General features: G+C 49.2%; 10 protein-coding genes across 10 annotated transcripts; 7 read left to right on the forward strand and 3 right to left on the reverse strand.

The window, feature by feature from the left end:
- Window positions 1–966: 966 nt before the first annotated feature.
- On the forward strand, window positions 967–2,220 carry EURHEDRAFT_518576 (uncharacterized protein; the record flags this gene model as incomplete). The annotated part of the gene is made up of 1 exon (XM_040786693.1): window positions 967–2,220. One exon carries the CDS (start codon window positions 967–969, stop codon window positions 2,218–2,220), a length of 1,254 nt encoding a protein of 417 aa, XP_040634918.1.
- Window positions 2,221–2,491: 271 nt separating this feature from the next.
- Window positions 2,492–3,776, reverse strand: EURHEDRAFT_518577 (putative mitochondrial carrier protein; the record flags this gene model as incomplete). Its single annotated transcript, XM_040786694.1, has 3 exons — window positions 2,492–3,354; window positions 3,440–3,629; window positions 3,747–3,776. The coding sequence occupies 3 exons, from the start codon at window positions 3,774–3,776 to the stop codon at window positions 2,492–2,494; spliced, it is 1,083 nt and encodes a 360-aa protein (XP_040634919.1).
- EURHEDRAFT_416668 (putative eukaryotic translation initiation factor 3 subunit EifCh) lies at window positions 3,738–5,523 on the reverse strand. Its single transcript, XM_040783017.1, has 4 exons — window positions 5,474–5,523; window positions 5,382–5,421; window positions 4,857–5,326; window positions 3,738–4,803 (listed from the first exon to the last, which is right to left on the reverse strand). Exons 1-4 carry the CDS (start codon window positions 5,479–5,481, stop codon window positions 4,227–4,229), a joined length of 1,095 nt encoding a protein of 364 aa, XP_040634920.1. The 5' UTR covers window positions 5,482–5,523; the 3' UTR covers window positions 3,738–4,226.
- A 140-nt stretch (window positions 5,524–5,663) lies between these two features.
- EURHEDRAFT_416669 (arylformamidase) lies at window positions 5,664–6,862 on the forward strand. The gene is made up of 2 exons (XM_040783018.1): window positions 5,664–5,996; window positions 6,066–6,862. The coding sequence occupies exons 1-2, from the start codon at window positions 5,890–5,892 to the stop codon at window positions 6,856–6,858; spliced, it is 900 nt and encodes a 299-aa protein (XP_040634921.1). The 5' UTR covers window positions 5,664–5,889; the 3' UTR covers window positions 6,859–6,862.
- Window positions 6,863–8,426: 1,564 nt separating this feature from the next.
- EURHEDRAFT_465417 (uncharacterized protein) lies at window positions 8,427–8,782 on the forward strand (the record flags this gene model as incomplete). The annotated part of the gene is made up of 3 exons (XM_040785022.1): window positions 8,427–8,525; window positions 8,576–8,658; window positions 8,728–8,782. 3 exons carry the CDS (start codon window positions 8,427–8,429, stop codon window positions 8,780–8,782), a joined length of 237 nt encoding a protein of 78 aa, XP_040634922.1.
- Window positions 8,783–9,168: 386 nt separating this feature from the next.
- On the reverse strand, window positions 9,169–10,010 carry EURHEDRAFT_465376 (uncharacterized protein; the record flags this gene model as incomplete). Its single annotated transcript, XM_040785020.1, has 2 exons — window positions 9,169–9,743; window positions 9,845–10,010. 2 exons carry the CDS (start codon window positions 10,008–10,010, stop codon window positions 9,169–9,171), a joined length of 741 nt encoding a protein of 246 aa, XP_040634923.1.
- A 250-nt stretch (window positions 10,011–10,260) lies between these two features.
- On the forward strand, window positions 10,261–11,946 carry gcy1 (putative glycerol dehydrogenase Gcy1). The gene is made up of 4 exons (XM_040783019.1): window positions 10,261–10,611; window positions 10,683–10,811; window positions 10,877–11,125; window positions 11,181–11,946. The coding sequence occupies exons 1-4, from the start codon at window positions 10,592–10,594 to the stop codon at window positions 11,674–11,676; spliced, it is 894 nt and encodes a 297-aa protein (XP_040634924.1). The 5' UTR covers window positions 10,261–10,591; the 3' UTR covers window positions 11,677–11,946.
- A 117-nt stretch (window positions 11,947–12,063) lies between these two features.
- EURHEDRAFT_416677 (uncharacterized protein) lies at window positions 12,064–13,676 on the forward strand. Its single transcript, XM_040783020.1, has 2 exons — window positions 12,064–12,198; window positions 12,254–13,676. Exons 1-2 carry the CDS (start codon window positions 12,146–12,148, stop codon window positions 13,551–13,553), a joined length of 1,353 nt encoding a protein of 450 aa, XP_040634925.1. The 5' UTR covers window positions 12,064–12,145; the 3' UTR covers window positions 13,554–13,676.
- A 298-nt stretch (window positions 13,677–13,974) lies between these two features.
- EURHEDRAFT_416679 (casein kinase II subunit beta family protein) lies at window positions 13,975–15,348 on the forward strand. The gene is made up of 3 exons (XM_040783021.1): window positions 13,975–14,152; window positions 14,375–14,620; window positions 14,683–15,348. Exons 1-3 carry the CDS (start codon window positions 14,093–14,095, stop codon window positions 15,178–15,180), a joined length of 804 nt encoding a protein of 267 aa, XP_040634926.1. The 5' UTR covers window positions 13,975–14,092; the 3' UTR covers window positions 15,181–15,348.
- A 95-nt stretch (window positions 15,349–15,443) lies between these two features.
- On the forward strand, window positions 15,444–17,120 carry EURHEDRAFT_250720 (uncharacterized protein). Its single transcript, XM_040778104.1, has one exon. The coding sequence runs from the start codon at window positions 15,708–15,710 to the stop codon at window positions 16,899–16,901; it is 1,194 nt and encodes a 397-aa protein (XP_040634927.1). The 5' UTR covers window positions 15,444–15,707; the 3' UTR covers window positions 16,902–17,120.
- Window positions 17,121–17,601: the final 481 nt, after the last annotated feature.

Genomic DNA, 17,601 nt, shown 5'->3' on the forward strand with positions numbered 1-17,601 from the left:
CAGGATCGTTGAACCTCCCCCGGAAGAGGTACCTTCAGAATCGGGACAGGAATCTGAGCTTGAACCTGAACCTGAACCTGAGAAATCTGCCAAGAGGAGTAAAAAGACTGCAACGATTAGGGAGCCACCAGCGGAGGATACTCAACCCTCAGAGGAACCAGAAGTCGAACACAAAGCTCCTCCAACACCTCCGCCTGAGCCTGAGCCCGAAAAGCGAAGAAAGAAGCAACGGGCTCGTATCGAGCAACCGGCTAAGCCAAGTCATCGAGATTCCAAGCACCGAGAAATTGACACCCCGAGGCGATCAAAATCCAACAGACACTCCAAATCGCGAGGGCTCGAAAACGAAGACAAGATGTCATCTGGATCTGAAATTGAGCAAGAAGAAAGGGAGCGACAGGAACGACGAGAAAGGCATCGAGAATCTAAGCAGAACAAGGAGATGGGTTTCTCGAACGTCTTCCTCCGCGAACGGCCACAGTCCTTCGGCCGATCGAAATCGTACAGACGGCATGAGTCTAAGCGTCCATCTATGGAATTCGATGAGCCTAGAGTACCTTCACCCCCGCCAGAGGACCCACCAATGGTCTCTGATAAGGTGGCCAGAATGATGGGTCTGGGTGGTGATGCGAATGGTGGCATTAATGGTCGCTCCAAGTCGCGAAAGGACAAGCATGCATCAAAGAGAAGATCTAGTAAGTTTCTACTTTTTTGCTACGACTATAGCAGTATTTAATGTTGTACAGGGGCTCATTCGTATGGCAATGGTGATGATGATATGGTCATTGTGAATGAAGAAGATGCCGAAGGCCCGTCGCCAAGAGATTCAAGAGAATCAAGGCACCCGAAAAGGCGACATAGTAAAAAGGTGAGTAAACATCTTTAAGTGAATAATCAATAGTTCGCTGATTTATTTGTGTCACGTAGTCAAAACCTCGGCCCGAAGATCCTCCAGACGACGTTGCTATGGGTGATGCGGATCAGGTCCCGGAAGTGGTTTCAGGACCTGACGATATAGCCTTTGTCGAACCACCACCCCGAGAACGTCGCCTCAAACGGACCAACACTGTGCCAAAGAAAGAGGGTCTCATGGGATTTTTCCAATCGGTTAAACAAAAAGCGACCCGTCAGGAAGTGCCGGAACGACGCAAGTCCCGTCATTACCATCGTGATGAGGACAAGTTTGCGACGGATCCTGAACGGGATGATCGACGGCGGCGGCGGGACGACAGAAGGAGACGCCACGCAAGAGAAGACACTGATGCTGATGGTTTCGCAACTGAAGGTGTTCCTGGAGAGTTCCCAGATCCGGAGGAAGAAGAAGTGGAGGCTAGACGAGCGGCTCGCAGAGCACGTCGTGCTTCACGCTATGGAACTCCTGACGACATGGAAGTTCGCGACGGTGAAGAGAGACGGGCTAGGCGAAAAGATAAAGAAAAAGCTGCTCGTGATGCTCACGAAAGACAACTTCGAGAAGAGGAGGATGAGGAAGAAAGACGTCGAGAAGAGAAGAGAGCTCGTCGAGCTGCGCGCGAGGAGCGTCGAGTCCGCGAAGAACGAGAGGCCAGGGAAGCTGAAGAGCGCGCTGAAGCGAAATCAGCAGACCGACGCGAACGACGTCGCATGAAGGACGATAAGATGACAAGTGGAATGTCCAGGCACGGCACAAAATCGAGACGCCATCGCTCGCGCGCCGGAGACAGGATTCCTGATGAGTTTCCTCCCGAGTACCAATACCACACCGAACCCGAACCTCAACCTCGCCATCACCGCTCCCACCGCTCCGTCGACGAAGGAGCCAAGAGGCGGAATCGTCACAGGCCTCGTGCTCCAGAGCCCCCTAATGACCCGCCACCAATGATGACCGGAGGGAAAAGAGAAAAGATATCCTCTTGGGTTCATTCCCAAGCCGACGATCCGCCGGAGCCGCCACCGGTTGTACCGACCTTAGTTGATATTCCGCCTCCTCCAGACGAGCCACTAAATACGCACTCGATTTCTTCAGACGAGGAAGCACGCCGTGACTTACGTCGACGAGCACGAAGACGCGCGCGGCATCCAGATCATGAGATCGAGGAGAGGCGCCCGAGGAGACGCGATGAGTCTCTCCCCGAACCTGAACGGAAGAGTAGCTCTGGAAGTGGCGAGCATCATGGCGCGCAAGCTGGTATTGGGGCGAAAATCGTACCTGGTTGGTTGAAGAGATTCACCGTGGGATAGTGTCATCCGCTTCTTTATGGAGATGGCCAGGTCAGCTTGATGCGACAGCTTATAATGATTTGACGACTTTGGATGATTTTGTTCATGGTGATGATTTTATGTTTGGATATACGCCTATATTTTGTTATGAGTTATGATGTTTCCTGTGTTCTGCACGATCTGTTTATTATAAACGATGTATACCACTGCTATGTATTCCTAATACCGAGTTTGATTATGAATCCAATAAACAATCTATCCATTCTATAATGTCAACCATGCCAAGTTCATGCTATATAACACCCTCACCCTCTTTCTTCTGCCCTTTACCATCCCTATCCTTCCGTCTACTTTCGAGATAAAACCTCCCTGCCTCGTAGATACTCAAGTACAACCCCAGCGAAACTGCCGTCCACGCAGCCCGAATCAGTCCTCCTTTAAAAAGCCCCTTTATGCCCTCGTTCTCCCAAATATCCTTTCCAACATCTATTGTCCCCCGCGTCCCTATCTTCTTCATCGTATCCGGTCCAGGAGCAGCACCATCCCCTTCGCCACTAACATGTCCGTTACTAGCAGCCAACATAACCCTCGTCTTCACCACATCAATCGGCGTAGTAACAACTGAAGCAATCATCCCCGACAAACCCGCCGAAAACCCAGTCAAAGCCGCCCGCTCCAGCACAGGGTTCCACTCCTGTATCCGCCCCAATTCGCCCCCATTCCCATCCTTATCCTTCCTCTTCTCCTCCTGCCTCCAATCAACAACATGTGAGCGCACATACTCAAAAAGAGGGAAATGCAACCCCGTAAACGGTAAATTCCTTCCCACAAGCGCTGCATACCCACTCCACAATTTCCATGGTTTATGTCTGAATCGCGAAAACACCTGTATCGCAGCAGTTTGTTGACCACCGCTCTTCTCGATAACCTGCGCGTTCTGCTTTAGGACTTCTGCAGGGGTGATCATGAGGCAGGAGACCACTTCTGCGGATGAGGAGGCTATTGCATGGACGATGGGGGTGGGGAGGGAGTGGAGGATGGGGTATTTGTGGATTGTTTCGTTTTGGGATTGGGAGGAGCGTTGGGCGCGGGTTGTCGTGCTCGTTTCGCCGAGTGTGTATTTTGCGGCTTCATAGGTTGTGAAGAATGCGCCAGCTGTTTATCACCAGTATCCATTAGCACATATGTTCATCCCATGGTATATACAGCCGTGGTATATGCGCAGAGGAAAAGGCCATACAAGCGGGTATCGTCGACAACACCACACTCCAAACACCCTGATACACGCCCCTGAAGAGAATATCGCGTCGTATGGCTCCGGTTTTGGCGTCTTTGTAACGTTTCCCGTAGTCCGGGGCTTGGATGCGGGTTTTGAGAGTGTCGAACGGGTAAACTAAGAAGTCAACTGTTACGGCTGCTATGGCGCCGGCCTGCAAGTATTAGCAATGAGCACTTGCTTGTACTTTCAAAATACTATATGTTGAGCTTGTATAAGTGAATGGGATATAGCATCATAGGGTGAGTGCGGGATGGTAGGGCTGGCGTACAATCCAGATGTCGGTGTTGGTATTATACATTATGGCAGTTAGATACTAATGAGGATCAAACAAAAATATGAATTCTAACTAATAACAAGAGCCTGAATGAAAGCAACTCAGACTGGTATCTTATCTAATCGGACGATGGAATAGTGAGGTCATCGCCATGTTCATTACCACCGCCATCACGTGTGGCCCATGCCCTATTCAATACAGGGTCAGCTCTACAGCAATGTCAGCTTGGGAGGGAAAAGAAAGAAAGCATAGAGACATAATGCAGGTCATATCCCGTAACTCTATTCGTTACCGGAATAGCGCAAACAAAGAAACTCGTAAGATCAATCAGATACAAAATGAAAAGTAAAAAAAGAAAAGTTTTCCCCTCCCTACGCCGTAAAGGTCATATTCATATATGCAAATCCAAAATCCCCTAGTTATGAGACACAGATCATACCATGAGACAGCCACCTCCTCCCTCTCTTCCTGAACTTATTTGGTGGTCTCTCCGGGCAAAAGGTTACCCTTGACGGCAAACATCTTGCCTGTCGTGGCCGAAACGAAGCCGTCAACCTGACGCGCGTACTGTTCCACTTGTCGGCTGTTGAGCATGCTCTCCAGGCGGCTAGGCTCCTGGGGCAGCTTGAACAACCGTTGCCATTCGTCCTCGGGAAGGAGGGGCTGCTTGAGAGTTGCACGGGTGGCGTTCTCGGTCTTGCGCTTTTGCTGCCAGTTGTTGATCTTAGTCTGTTCACGAGCGAGCGCACGCTGGTAGTATTGGAAGTTGTTGGTCTCGGTATGGTGAGTCTCGATGCTGTCAAAGAGAAGCTCGCAGTTCTTCTCGAGGAAGGGGTCGACATTGAGCGACAGGTTATCAAAGTTAGGGGTAAGAACGGAGGACTTGGCGTAAGAGCTGGATTCCAAGGCGGCCAAAGATGGGGGGAGGTCCGTAGGGCCTGAGTTGGGGGTCTGGAGTTGGTGGATGAAAGAGGTGATCAAGTGGGAGTTGTGGATTTCGACAGGCAGTTCAATGAAGATGTCCTGGTACCTCAAGTTGGACTTTTGCAACCTTTTGATATATTAGCTTTGTTCACTTTACTCAGAATTTAAGGCAAATCGCACTCTTCGGTCGTAAACTTGTTCTCCTTGAACGCAGTCATAAACTTGGGCGACAGACGGAACGCTCTAAGGCTCAGGGTACCCTGGGCGCTACGGCTGACATCGTGAACAAGAGCGACTGTCCGCTCGTTCATCTCCTTCTGGTAAAAGAACTGGTTCTCGATCACGTTCATGTTGACAAAGTTGCCCATGTTCGCACTGGTGTACCAACCGACATTGTTCGCATCGACATTAACCTCGCGGAGCATCCGGATCATTTCCGCCTGGTAGGCCACGTTTGCCTTCGCACGGGGGGCAGCAGCGGCTGGATTGGGCGCAGCGTTGTCAAAGTGCGACTCGGGGGGCAAATCGACCACGGGGAACGGGAAGCAGTTGGTGATCTCCAGGGTACCATCAACATCCATACCAACGATCGAACCGGTTGCGGTGGTCGGGAACGACTGGGAGCCGTGCTTGATGATTTTCATGGCCACCTATACGCGTGGGGTATGAGTATATGATTTTTTTCTTTACGGAGGGGAGTCGTACCAGGGCCTCGACCTTGACGGCCGCGAGGGGAGCTCCTTTTCTGTTGCATATTAGCAAGACCCTAGACAGGATACCATTAAGCATGAACTTACTCGGCCATTTTGAATATAGCGCAGACAAACGTATGGACGACTGGCAGCGGTGGTGGAGGAGGACAGGTCGGGCTCGTTTGTGTGGAAGACAATTTCCACCGCCTAGCACCTAATATGGTTAGCGCGCCAAGACTGGGAGATAGCAACTTTTAAGCCTCAACTTGGCCGAATTGGGAAAATTTGGACGGAACAATAGGCTATTTTCTTTCTTAGAGGACGTAAAAAGCTTACCATGAAGAGGATATGATGTGAATCAGCCTAGGGGCAGATTGGTGGGCAATTTCCTCTCCAGAATTAACCGACATGGTAGTACATACGTGTCAATCAAGTGAAGGATAACCTAAGATGCTTTCCCCTCCGTTACTCTTACATCTACGCTTTTGCTCCTCTTGGATTAGGCTTTTCTCAAAACTACCATGTCTGAACAACTCATTGAAGAGACTCTCCGATACGGTCCTCACTCTCTCCAGACTATAACCGTCGCTAGCGTCCCAAATGGACCTTTAACTGGCCTCTGGGTAGTGTACGTCCACACCCCAGAACCGCCAGTCATCTGAAGTCAAGGAATTCAACTAATGATGCAATGGCATAGTCTCATCCACGGCGGCGCTTGGCGTGACCCAGCTCAAACCGCCGGTTCCTTCCTCCGCCCCGCTGCATCCATCCTCAAGTCCAATCCCACCTACGGCACCGTATTCTCACGAATTGCTGGTTTCGCGTCCATCAGCTACAGACTCAGTGCTCATCCAAATCACCCACAAGACCCCCAGACCACGGATGCGCACGAACTCCGCAATGTCAAACATCCGGATCACATCCGCGACGTACAAGCGGCGCTGAGGCTTCTGCAGAGCACCTACGGCTTTGGGGAGAGATATCTTCTTGCGGGACATAGTTGTGGAGCTACCTTAGCGTTTCAATGTGTGATGGACGAGTTCCATAATGATAGAGATAGTTTCGCTCAGCCGATGGCAATCCTGGGAACCGAGGGCATCTATGATGTGAAACTTTTGCGAGATACCCATAAGCATATTACTGCGTACCAGGAGTTCTCCGAGGGCGCTTTTGGCTCTGATGAATCCGTCTGGGATGCCGCTTCTCCCGCCGCAAAAGGAGAAGATGGTTTGTCTGGTGTCGAGCGTGGTTGGGAGTCTGGGTTAGTGGCTATAGTCGCGCATTCGGAAGAGGACAGCTTGGTTGATAGGGGTCAAGCAAGTGCGATGACGAATGCCCTTTACCGCTGGGAAGCGCAGGAGCCGTCGACTCGGCGTGTCGTTTGGCTACAGCTGAGGGGCGAGCATGATGAGCCGTGGGAGAAGGGCGACGAACTGGCAAGGGCAGTTACTGCCACGATCCAGGAATTATCTCGTAATGTGATAGCGTAGCCGATGATATTTGTCATTTATACTGAATTTGACAAAGCTTTGAACGGCTTAGTAAATTTTTTTTTTTTTGAACAACCCTAAACCTGATGTATGACGCCTGATTGACAGTACATACAAGAAAATCGTCAAGTTGATGCTTGCTATCTCCCCGGAGAGCGTTCCACCGCTCAACTCAATTGCCATTATCTAACTCAATACACCAGGTATGGACGCGGTTCTGTCGCTTGTAGTTGGCATAGTCCCCGCCATGCTAGTACTCAAGCGTATTTGCAGCGGCTTTTCTAGGGCTGGCCATCATTGCCGTTAGAAGGCGACAGATAAACGTTCTCCCCGAGATCCAGTACCGTTTATGGCAGCGAGAATATTTGGATCTCGCGAAACCAGTATGAGCCATCAGCAAAGCGTTCACCTCCGAAGGAAAAAAAATTGAATATCTCCAATCTTGGAAAAAAAGATTTCAAAACATACAGAGATTTTGCAAAGGAATTATACCTCTTTGATGAGAGGAATTGTTGGAGGAGAGACAGGCGTCGTCTGGGGGTTTGAGCATGTGTTGATGTATATTTGGTTATATGATTGCTTCCCTCACGTCGTAAAGGATAAAACCCGAAAAATCAGCACAGTGTAGTCATTCAGTCATTGGAACAGACCTTTGACACTTTCTTTCTGTCCTTCTTCGAAACGTCCTCGATGGCTCGAACGACCGTGGGTTCATGACAATTCACTGTAGGGAAGGTTCCTGTCTCAATAGCTCGAGCTTCCTTTGGACCCCAGCTTCTTGTCTCTACTCCCTCTTCCAATCATCGCACTTTCTCGCACACCAGAGACGCTATTATTGCGGTCCTCCAGCCCCTCGGCAACCACATCTTTGAAATGTTATCAAAGATAGTCAATATTGTTGGGGTTTTCATCCCTGCGCTGACCATCATCGCCGCCACGCATATAATCTTGAACTCAGATGTTGCCTGACTTGTTGTCGCCACCAGACTCTAAGAGTACGACATATAAAACACGTCTGGGATTGTCCAATGCTAACGTAAGCTTATCTAGACAACCTGATTAGTGCATTCGCGTGGCTTGGAAAGTTTTTATGCTGTTTGGCACCGGATTGTGAGACGTCAGGCCGGCTACAAGTTCAGGAAGGGTCGATGATGCGCAGATGCACGTCTAAAGCAAACATGTTATCCAGACTTCAATGCGACGCCTACCCAGTCAATGTGATAAATATAGTAGGACAAGGTCATTCTCAGTACCATATACTCCGATATATGACAGCCTTTTTTTTTACCTTATCCTCTACAAATCTACCGTGGTTGACCGTTGCACGCTAATGAAGAATGGACGAATATGATGTATTTCCGAAAACGGCAAGCGACATCTGCACCGCCACCAAGGCCACAAGCTGCCACACGTTAGTCTCCGAATAGATATGACATCATTCCTCCAGATCACCCTTAAAACATAAGCTGAGATCTCGCTCTCCACCAAACCATCTCATCTTGAATTTCTACCATCTCATCTTAACTGAAACTTGTACCCAGATATAACCCCCCAAAAGTATAATAACCATGCCTCTTGTTATCCCACAAGTCTCCCAGGGTGATAAGGGCGAGTGGCTCAACAAGCTCGCCGGCAAGAAGATTAGCGAGAATACTAGCGATGTTAATGTATGTTGACACTTCTTACTGATAAGACACTCGAAACTTATTGAATATAGACATTCGCAAAGACAGACCTTCCTGAAGAGCATCGTATCATCAAGCCTAATGACCCGGTGACTATGGATCTTAGACCAAACCGGTATGTATCCTCTTAAGTACAGTCTCCTGTTTTGGAGACATGGGTGGCTAATGCCTGATTTGGTTATAGGTTGAATATCCATTTGGATGAGCAGGGCGTTGTTCATGATGTTGGATTTTTCTAGATATGATTTGTATACCCGAACTTTTTCTGTATTTGATTTTGCTACAAGTATGATAACGTGATAATGCGAATGCCACCCACAGACCAGTTTGATAATATGTTAGCTAGTTAGTCCTAGTGGAGTTACGTTTCGATGCGAAGGATGGATGGCTGTTAGTTTGAATGCTCTATTTTGTGTTGCCACACTTTTATGGCTATGACGGCTGATGTAAACTTCATTAATCAATTACTCTTAATCGCCATTGAGAGGCAGCTCATTGAGTACCTTGAATGTATTTTCCTACTGGCAACTGGCCTGCAGTCACGGTTGATCGATTACGGACAGGCTCCGTTCCCTTGTATCCAAACAGTGGCTCTATGCCCAGTAGTCCGTACCGTGTAATGCAATCATTCCGAATCAGAACCATAGTCAGCCAAGCCAAGAGATGCAGCTGGTTTTGGAGGTTCTGTTGGCTTCGAACTCGTCGCCTTCGTACTTTCTGCGGGCTTCCCAGGATTGTTAGAGCCCGGTGACGATTGTGGCTCTTGCCGAGGCGCAGCCGGGCCACTTTTCGCAGGTCCTGTGCTCTTCTCCCCCTCAGTGGTAGGTTGGTTTCCCTCCATCTTCTTCCCAGTTGGCGGAGAGTCCTCACCAGTACCCTCAGCAGTAGATTTCCGCTTTTTGCCGGGAATCAAAGAGTCTTTTTTCTTCTCCCGTCGCCGTTTGCGCCCCGGAATCTTCCAGTCCTCTGCTTCAGCAGCTGGAATGACATTAGCAGAGCCATCTTCCAGGAGAGCTTTTTCAGCCTCCTCGCGCTGCTTTCGGAACACCTCAAGCTGGTCCGCCGTGTCTTTCTTCACAGCCGCTTCCTGGGCCCGTGTTGATTCCATTATCGAGTCTAGGAAATCAACTTCGTCTTCATCCAGTGACCGGAACTGATTCTTCAATTTGATCTTCTCCTCAAAGGCTTCCTGCTTGGCCACTATCATCCAACAAATGTCACCCCTAACATGTCAGCCCAGAACGATCCGGTAAAAACCGGGCCAGTCTTTCCCACTGCCCCCGGTCACTGATAGAGCTTACTCTTGTTCTGCTCCAGGACATCGAAGAGACTCTTGCCACCATCCTGCTTGCCTAAGTCCGCTTTGCGCTTTCGTTCCTCTTCGAGTTCTCGTTGGACGCGCTGCCAGTCATCATCGCGCTCTACCGGTTCATCGTTTGTGCCTGCGGAGACGAAGCCGGAAGACATCTTGATCGGATAAATCGGGAAAGATTGAGAATCTGCTGTTTCAATCATGGAACTAGTGCCGCGCCCTGCGCTGTTGTGGTGGACATTCCTCCGAGGATGGTTGTGGCAGAATGAGGCGGTAGAGGTGATATAATGTATTATTGGACGAAAATAGCTCCACTTTTATTTAGCCAAAATGCGTGATTACTCACCACCCGGTAATTAGCTGGCTATTTCGTTTCCTAAACGGGACGCATAGACAGAACTCGGATAAATGACTGCAGCACGAGATGGAAGAATATGGTCACGAAAGTGAGAAAGGATGAGCAAGGGAGCCCCGGGATGTCGCATCGGGGGTTACCCCATCGGGATCCCGAGGGGTAATTGACGGATAATAAGCCGCCAGCCATTCCGGTTAATTGGATGATGTCCCTCCCCCACTACTGACTGGCAGCCCCTCCGTCGACATCATGGATGGACCTGCCTTCGGATCTGGTGGCTCAGCGGTTACTTATAAAAGCCACCTCTCCTTTTTGACAATTGCATTTCTTCTTCTGAGTCCTCTATCTCTCTATCATAAATTCATCTCTCAATTGCACAAAATGTCTAACCTCCACACCAAGTAAGTTATCCCTTCTATCTACACCTGCTACTCCACATGTCTGCCCGGAAACTAACGGACTGCGCCAACAGGAAGACTTACACCCTCAACACCGGTGCCCAGATCCCGGCCGTTGGTCTTGGTACCTGGCAGTCCGGGCCCAATGAAGTTCGCGAGGCCGTCAAGAACGCTCTCTTGGCTGGCTACCGTCACATCGACACGTGAGTTGCGCCCTGCGAAATAATCAGTGATATTTGCGAAGGAGATCCTTATTAACAGGCGGCAGTGCTCTGGCTTACGGCAACGAGGCCGAGGTTGGTGACGGTATCCGTGACTCGGGCGTTCCCCGTGAGGAGATCTGGGTTACCACCAAGCTTGACAACCCCTGGCACCACCGTGTCGCCGAGGGCATTGACTCGTCTCTCAAGAGCCTTGGCCTCGACTATGTCGACCTCTACTTGGTCCACTGGCCCAGCTCGACTGACCCCAACGACCTGAAGAAGCACCTTCCCGACTGGGACTTCATCAAGACCTGGTATGTTTTTCTCACTACATTCCGACGTTGGACCAGGGTCTAATAATGAATACAGGCAAGAAATGCAGAAGATACCCGCCACCGGCAAGGCCAAGAACATTGGTGTCTCCAACTTCGGTATCAAGAACCTCGAGAAGCTCCTGAACGACCCCAGCACCAAGATCGTTCCTGCCGTCAACCAGATCGAGCTGCACCCCAACAACCCCTCACCCAAGCTCGTCGCCTACAACACTTCCAAGGGAATTCACTCCACCGGTTACTCTTGCCTTGGATCCACCGACTCTCCTCTCTACAAGGACCCCACTCTCTTGAAGCTTGCCGAGAAGAAAGGAAAGACTCCCCAGCAGGTTCTCCTCGTTTGGGGTGTCCAGAAGGGCTGGAGTGTCATCCCCAAGTCCGTCAACAAGGCTCGTATTGAGGGTAACTTCCAGCTTGACGGCTGGGACTTGACCGCCGAGGAGATCAACCAGTTGGACAACTTGAAGGACCGTTTCAAAGTCTGCGGTGACGACTGGCTCCCTATTAAGGTCTTCTTCGGTGATGACGAGTAAATGTCTTTTACGCCATGATATCCTTGTTCATTAAAATAGAGATTTAGATATCCAATTGAATGACTGAATGAATCAAATACCATCTTTTTTTTTTTATCAGCCACACGACTATGGAGAATCTACCGGCTAGCTTTACCTAGAGTGGGACAGTGGAGATGTACTTGCATGAGGTCATAAACGGAGTACAATGCCCTCCATTACTATTATTATTTCGATTACCTTTGTACCAAGTGTAGTTTTCTCTCTCTTTTTTTTTTTTTTTTTTTTTTTTTATGAGAAAAAATATATATATATATACCGAAGTATCCATGAATCCCTACCATGGACAGTAGCAAATCATATGGCTGTGGCGACTCGGTCATGTGCCTGCACCGCCACCCGTGCGGAGTGAATCATTCCTGAGTCTCTCCCTCCCTCAGAATGCTTCAACCATCATCATCACTGACTTAATCTCTCATTATCTGTCACTATGGCGCCTTCAAGCGGGCACTTGCTGCTTCCAAAGTTTTGGAGGGCGGCTAGGTAAGTCAACTCCTAGACTGTTACCTCGGCATGCTTATCGTCTGACAATGGCTAGGTTCGCCTACGAGAAGGCCTACAAGGTCGTTAGGTCCAAGTTACCAGAACCGACTCAACAAGTACTTCGTGTCCAGCCAGCGTATGCGCGTATTACTCCTCGCCAGCCCATTAATCGTGCTGCTGCTATCCGCCAAGCCCGGAGCCGTCTCTTCTCAACCCGTGCGGCGGGTTCGTTCATCTCGTACATCCGGACTGGACTGCAGAGCGAGCGTGCTCTTTATCCGCCATCTCGTGTTGCCACCAATGTTAGCCATCTGACTACCCGTGCGCCATTTGCGTCGACACTCCGTCCGAATTTGACAGGAGGTACCCTGGGCCGTACGGCGAGTGGATACGCTTTTGGTGCTGGCCGTGTTGGAGGACAGCGGTTTTTCTCTCATGGACCAGCTGCTCCTGCCCAGGTTATTAACAATGTGTCTGCGGGTATGCGGGCTTTCTTTCTTTCCGGACAAAAGCTCCGCTTCGATGGCATTGATCCAATATCCGGAAACAAGCGGTACAAGGCCGTGACCAAGATTCAAGACCAGGCTGAGCACCAGATGACCGCTATCCCTCGCACTTCCCCTGGTTCCCATATTGACTTCCAGCTTTCGCCTACCATCACTGCGATGGCTGGTTTCCAGAAGAAGTCTACCTCGGCTGACTTTAGGAATCTTAACTCGGAGGGTCTTATGGATATGCTCTCTGTTGACTTTGCTCGTGCGTTGAAAGACTTTGCCGCTGTGCTTAATGACCTCAAACAACTGAGTTCATTGGGTGATCTACCCATTGAGTTACATGATAGATCAACAATCCGCGTGCGGTTCCCTGGTTGTGATGCGGAGACGGTCGAGCGCCTTTGCGACGAAGTCGGAGTCCAGCGAGGCAGGATTTTCCAGGATGAAGACTTCGATCTCCATACAGGTGTTGATCTGGCCCTTCGTTTCCCATTTGCGCCCAGTGTTCCAGCATCGCCAGAAATGGAGTGCTTTTTCCAGAGTGAAGCTTCACAAATCCCCGAAGAAGTCGACTGGAAGGCAATGATGTCGCCAGAGAACAAGTCAGCTTCATCGCGAGCATCATCGAAGCAAATCAAGAACGAATTTGTTCTGGCAGACTTAGATATGTTCGGCTCGAACCCATGGAAATCAGATTCGCCGTCGGAATACTCGAGCATCAACATAAGTGACCTTGGTGACCGTGCTTACTTCCCGGAGGTGTCCAGTGCTGGCGTTCCCAGTAGCACTTCTGGTTACGACAGTATACAAGGTATCCATAGGTTTATAGCAGAGTGTGACCAAGCCGCAGTGCGTCAGTAATTGCGTTGTTTTCTTCAGATTGACAGCTATACTCGCTTGCTTGATTTTATTATGCTATTTGTCGTGATTATGTTTAGTACTATACACATCTTGCAGCATTTACGAAATCGAATCTCTATTTCAGCATCTCTCACATTCTTGTTCTCGTAGTCATTGGCCTGATATCCGTATACCCTTGTATGGAAGCGGTGAAATAACAACAGACATACCTCACCGCCAGCCCCGCGCTAACCGGAACAGGACGATCCACTGATAACAGCATGGAGACGAAGCACACACTGCCATCATCGCGATTTCGAGAGGACGCTGCCACATTGCTCTGTCGCTAAATACGCCCACCCTGTCGCATTTTGTTCCGACAGTAAAAATTTTGATGTCCTGAGTTTATCATTCACAGCTGTACGGTTCTGGGGGTTATCTTGCCCTGGGGATTTCCAACCCGGATTTTTCTCTCAGCAACTGCTACAGGCCGGAAAAACATACAACACAATATATCTTATATTTGACGGCATTGCTTGTCCAGGAATCAATTCGGCAAGATGATGGAGGATTTTAACAGCGAGACCGACTCGGATTACACCAGTTACTGGAGGGATTGGGTGAGTGGACTTTTGTTTCCCCTCTCCGTCTGGGTATTTTGGGCCGCGGAAGGCATTTATGTTTCGACTGTGTTCGAGAGTGAATGGGATTACAAGAGGGAGAATATGGCTATCTCTTCGAGTCTTGGTTGTGTTCGACGTCTGCTGTTCAATTCCTTTTTGCGGCCTTTCAGTACACAGCCCGTGCCATTTCCCCACAGTTGCTAACAATTGGCTCTACAGTTCATTTCCTCGCGCGGCAATGAGTACTTCTGTGAGATTGATGAGGAATACCTGACCGACCGCTTCAATTTGACCGGTCTGAACACCGAAGTGCCTTACTATCAATATGCGCTTGATCTCGTGACGGATGTCTTTGACCTCGATGCAGACGATGACTTGCGTGAGCAAATCGAGAAATCAGCGCGCCACTTGTACGGCTTGGTTCATGCTCGTTACATAGTCACTACCCGGGGTCTCTCGAAAATGGTACGCCCATAATACCTTTCTGCGCCAAGAACTGGCACTAACGAGTCTATGCTGGAATCTAGCTTGACAAATACAAACGGGGCGATTTTGGCAAATGTCCCCGTGTTATGTGTGATGGACACCCTCTGCTCCCTATGGGCCAGCATGACATTCCGAACATGAGCACTGTTAAACTCTTCTGCGCGAAATGTGAGGATATCTACAACCCCAAGTCTTCTCGCCATGCTTCCATCGACGGTGCCTATTTCGGGTCTTCTTTCCACAGCATTCTTTTCCAGGTCTACCCCGCTCTTGACCCCGAGAAGAGCGTGCGCCGTTACGAACCCCGTATCTTTGGATTCCGCGTTCACGCGAGTGCTGCGCTTGCCCGTTGGCAGGACCGGTATCGTTCGGATATGATCGAGCGCCTTGAGGGAGCTGGCATTGAAGTTAAATATCTCGAGGACTTTGATTTCGAAGGTGAATCCGAGGATGAGGAGGATGATTTCGATCCTCTCGACACGAGGGGCGAAGAAGTCGTCGGCGATACTGCATCCGGTCGTATGGACCTGGGTAACTGAACGGGATGGTTTTTTTCATTTTCGGCCGTTATTGCATCTATTCATTTCCATATTTCTCGGTATTTGGATTAACGAAATCATCAGGCGTACGGTGGATCTGTTTACTTCTATATTTCATGTATTTTGCTTGTTATAGTGGCGTTGGCGAATTTTGAAGACGGCCGGCCTGAGTGCTCTTTTTCTCTAAATATACGTTTAGCAGGTGTAATTACTAACCTCACAATAGACATCAAGAAGTTCATACATGAACCCATTATCCAGTGTTCCTGTATATTTGCCAAACTGGAAAGAAGGTCGCTCGGGGAAGCTGCGTTCTGGGTGTGCCTTCCCAATCCAGCCATGAAGCCATCCATCTTGACCCGTTTAACCTCCTATCTTGCTATTCTTCTCCCATCCCCCTCTTCCTCGCTATCTTCCGTTTCGATAACCTGCGTTAATACGACTAACTCCTTTCTCCATTGACTCGAAACATTCCGTTCATTTCTCAATCATCCTGCATATACGAACCAACCCCTATCCTATCCACGATGCGAACGTTCATTTTTATCGTCCTTGCCGGCCTTCTAACTGCTGCCGTCGCTCGACCTTTCCAAAGAGAACCGTCCCCAGCAGGTGATGCTCCTGTGTCGCAGACGTTATCGTCGCCCTCCACGCTGATCTTCGAGACATCGACGTCGACAATCGTGCCTGATAGTGCCCTGCCCCTAGGAGAACCAGGCTATGGTGTCTACTCCTTGCTAGTGACTCAGGCCAAGCTCAAGCCAACCAGCGTGAAGCGTATCCGTCTTCTGAAACGCCAGGAATACCATATCTTGCCGGAACCCAACGATCAAGCGGTTCATACGACGTCCACGTCTATGAACGGAACAGCGAGTATTAATGCCACCCAGTCAACCTCTTCCACAAACTTTACAAAAAGTGTCGATGAGCCGCCAACGGCAACGCCAGTCAACCTGGTACCGCACTGGAATACTGAGGAGTACACGACTGCTTTCGCAGTCATATTCATCATTGTTGTTGTTGTGGCATTTGTTGTTCTGTTGGCCCTGTACTTCAAGAAGACGAAGATGTTTTTCCAGCGGCGCAGACGAGATAAGAAGAGCCTGCTTTCCAAATACAATGGTGTCGCCATTGACGGTGATGAGGTGTCTTCCACTGCGCCTTTAAATAAGGAGAGCAAGTCGGACCGGGGCGCTTATTCGTTCGAAATCAATCGCTCGCGTCCACGCTCGCCGCCTCCAGAATACATCGTCGAGGAAGATCCGCAATTGGGATCTGTGACTAGGGTTTACCGTGTGTCTAGAACCGAATACAACAACGGCTTTCCTCGCCGTGTGTCGGCATTTCATGAGCGGGAACAGGAAAATAGACAGGAAAATGAGGAACAAGAAGATGTCGTCGACATAAGCCCACCTACTATTCCTCCCACTGGCAAGCTTCGCGAGTCTGTTCAGAAACCGGTCCTTATCGTACCGACCCCTCTGAATCCTTTGAACCGTGTCAGATCGTTCTCCGCAACCACGGAACTACAGCAGCACTTGTATGAGCCCGTTTCACACGGTTCGCAGGATGATGGCGACCTTCCTCGAAACTCAACCGCGAATGAGAGCAGAATTATCAGGTATTCTGATCCGGGCCCATATGGAAATCCGAATCGGACGTCTTTCCTACCAAGGATCCAACGGTCAAGTTCTCCTCTGTTCACTTTCGATGATGAATAAATTGTCCACTTATTCCGAGTTCTTTGTTAACGTTTTGGTTCGTGATTGACGAGGTTGTGTTTATTTTTATGTCATATGAGTTGTAATCGGGGATTGATTGGGAATCGCATTGGGTCTTATATAGTTTCTCTCGTTCATGTTGTTAGTACTAGGATTTGATTTGTAGACTTTCCTTTACCTGTTAGGAATGGTAGATGGTATTGAAGTGTTTATCAAGGATAATACCTCCGCTGTAATCGAGTAATCTTCGCTAAAGCATTCACCATCTGCCATGCTAAAAGACAGCATATATAACCATGACCGATGCCATGGTGCATCGTGATTATGATACCAATAACCAGACCAGATTGTTATAGCAGCCACTGGAACGGATAATAATAACTACAGTGTGATTTCATTTTGACCTCTTGATACTTTCTCGGTAGACCCTCGAGCTCCACTTGGCTACTTGGAATGTCTTTTCCTAGTCCAACCAGTATTATGTGTCTTTTCCGTTGTCAATGTTCATTACCACCAGACTCCCGTACGTGGAAACTTGAGGTGGCTTGTCGTCTGCCATGTCTGGAGATTCTAATGAAGACTGATTCGACGAAGATTATCATAACGTTATAACCAAAGTTCGTCAATTGAATTTGAATGTTTGCGGGTGTAAACTGGAGGCCATTTTTGGCCGGCCATGCGTAGTTAATGGTTATGATAG

Source organism: Aspergillus ruber (assembly GCF_000600275.1).
Source record: "Aspergillus ruber CBS 135680 unplaced genomic scaffold scaffold00037, whole genome shotgun sequence".
Lineage (NCBI taxonomy): Eukaryota > Fungi > Ascomycota > Eurotiomycetes > Eurotiales > Aspergillaceae > Aspergillus > Aspergillus ruber.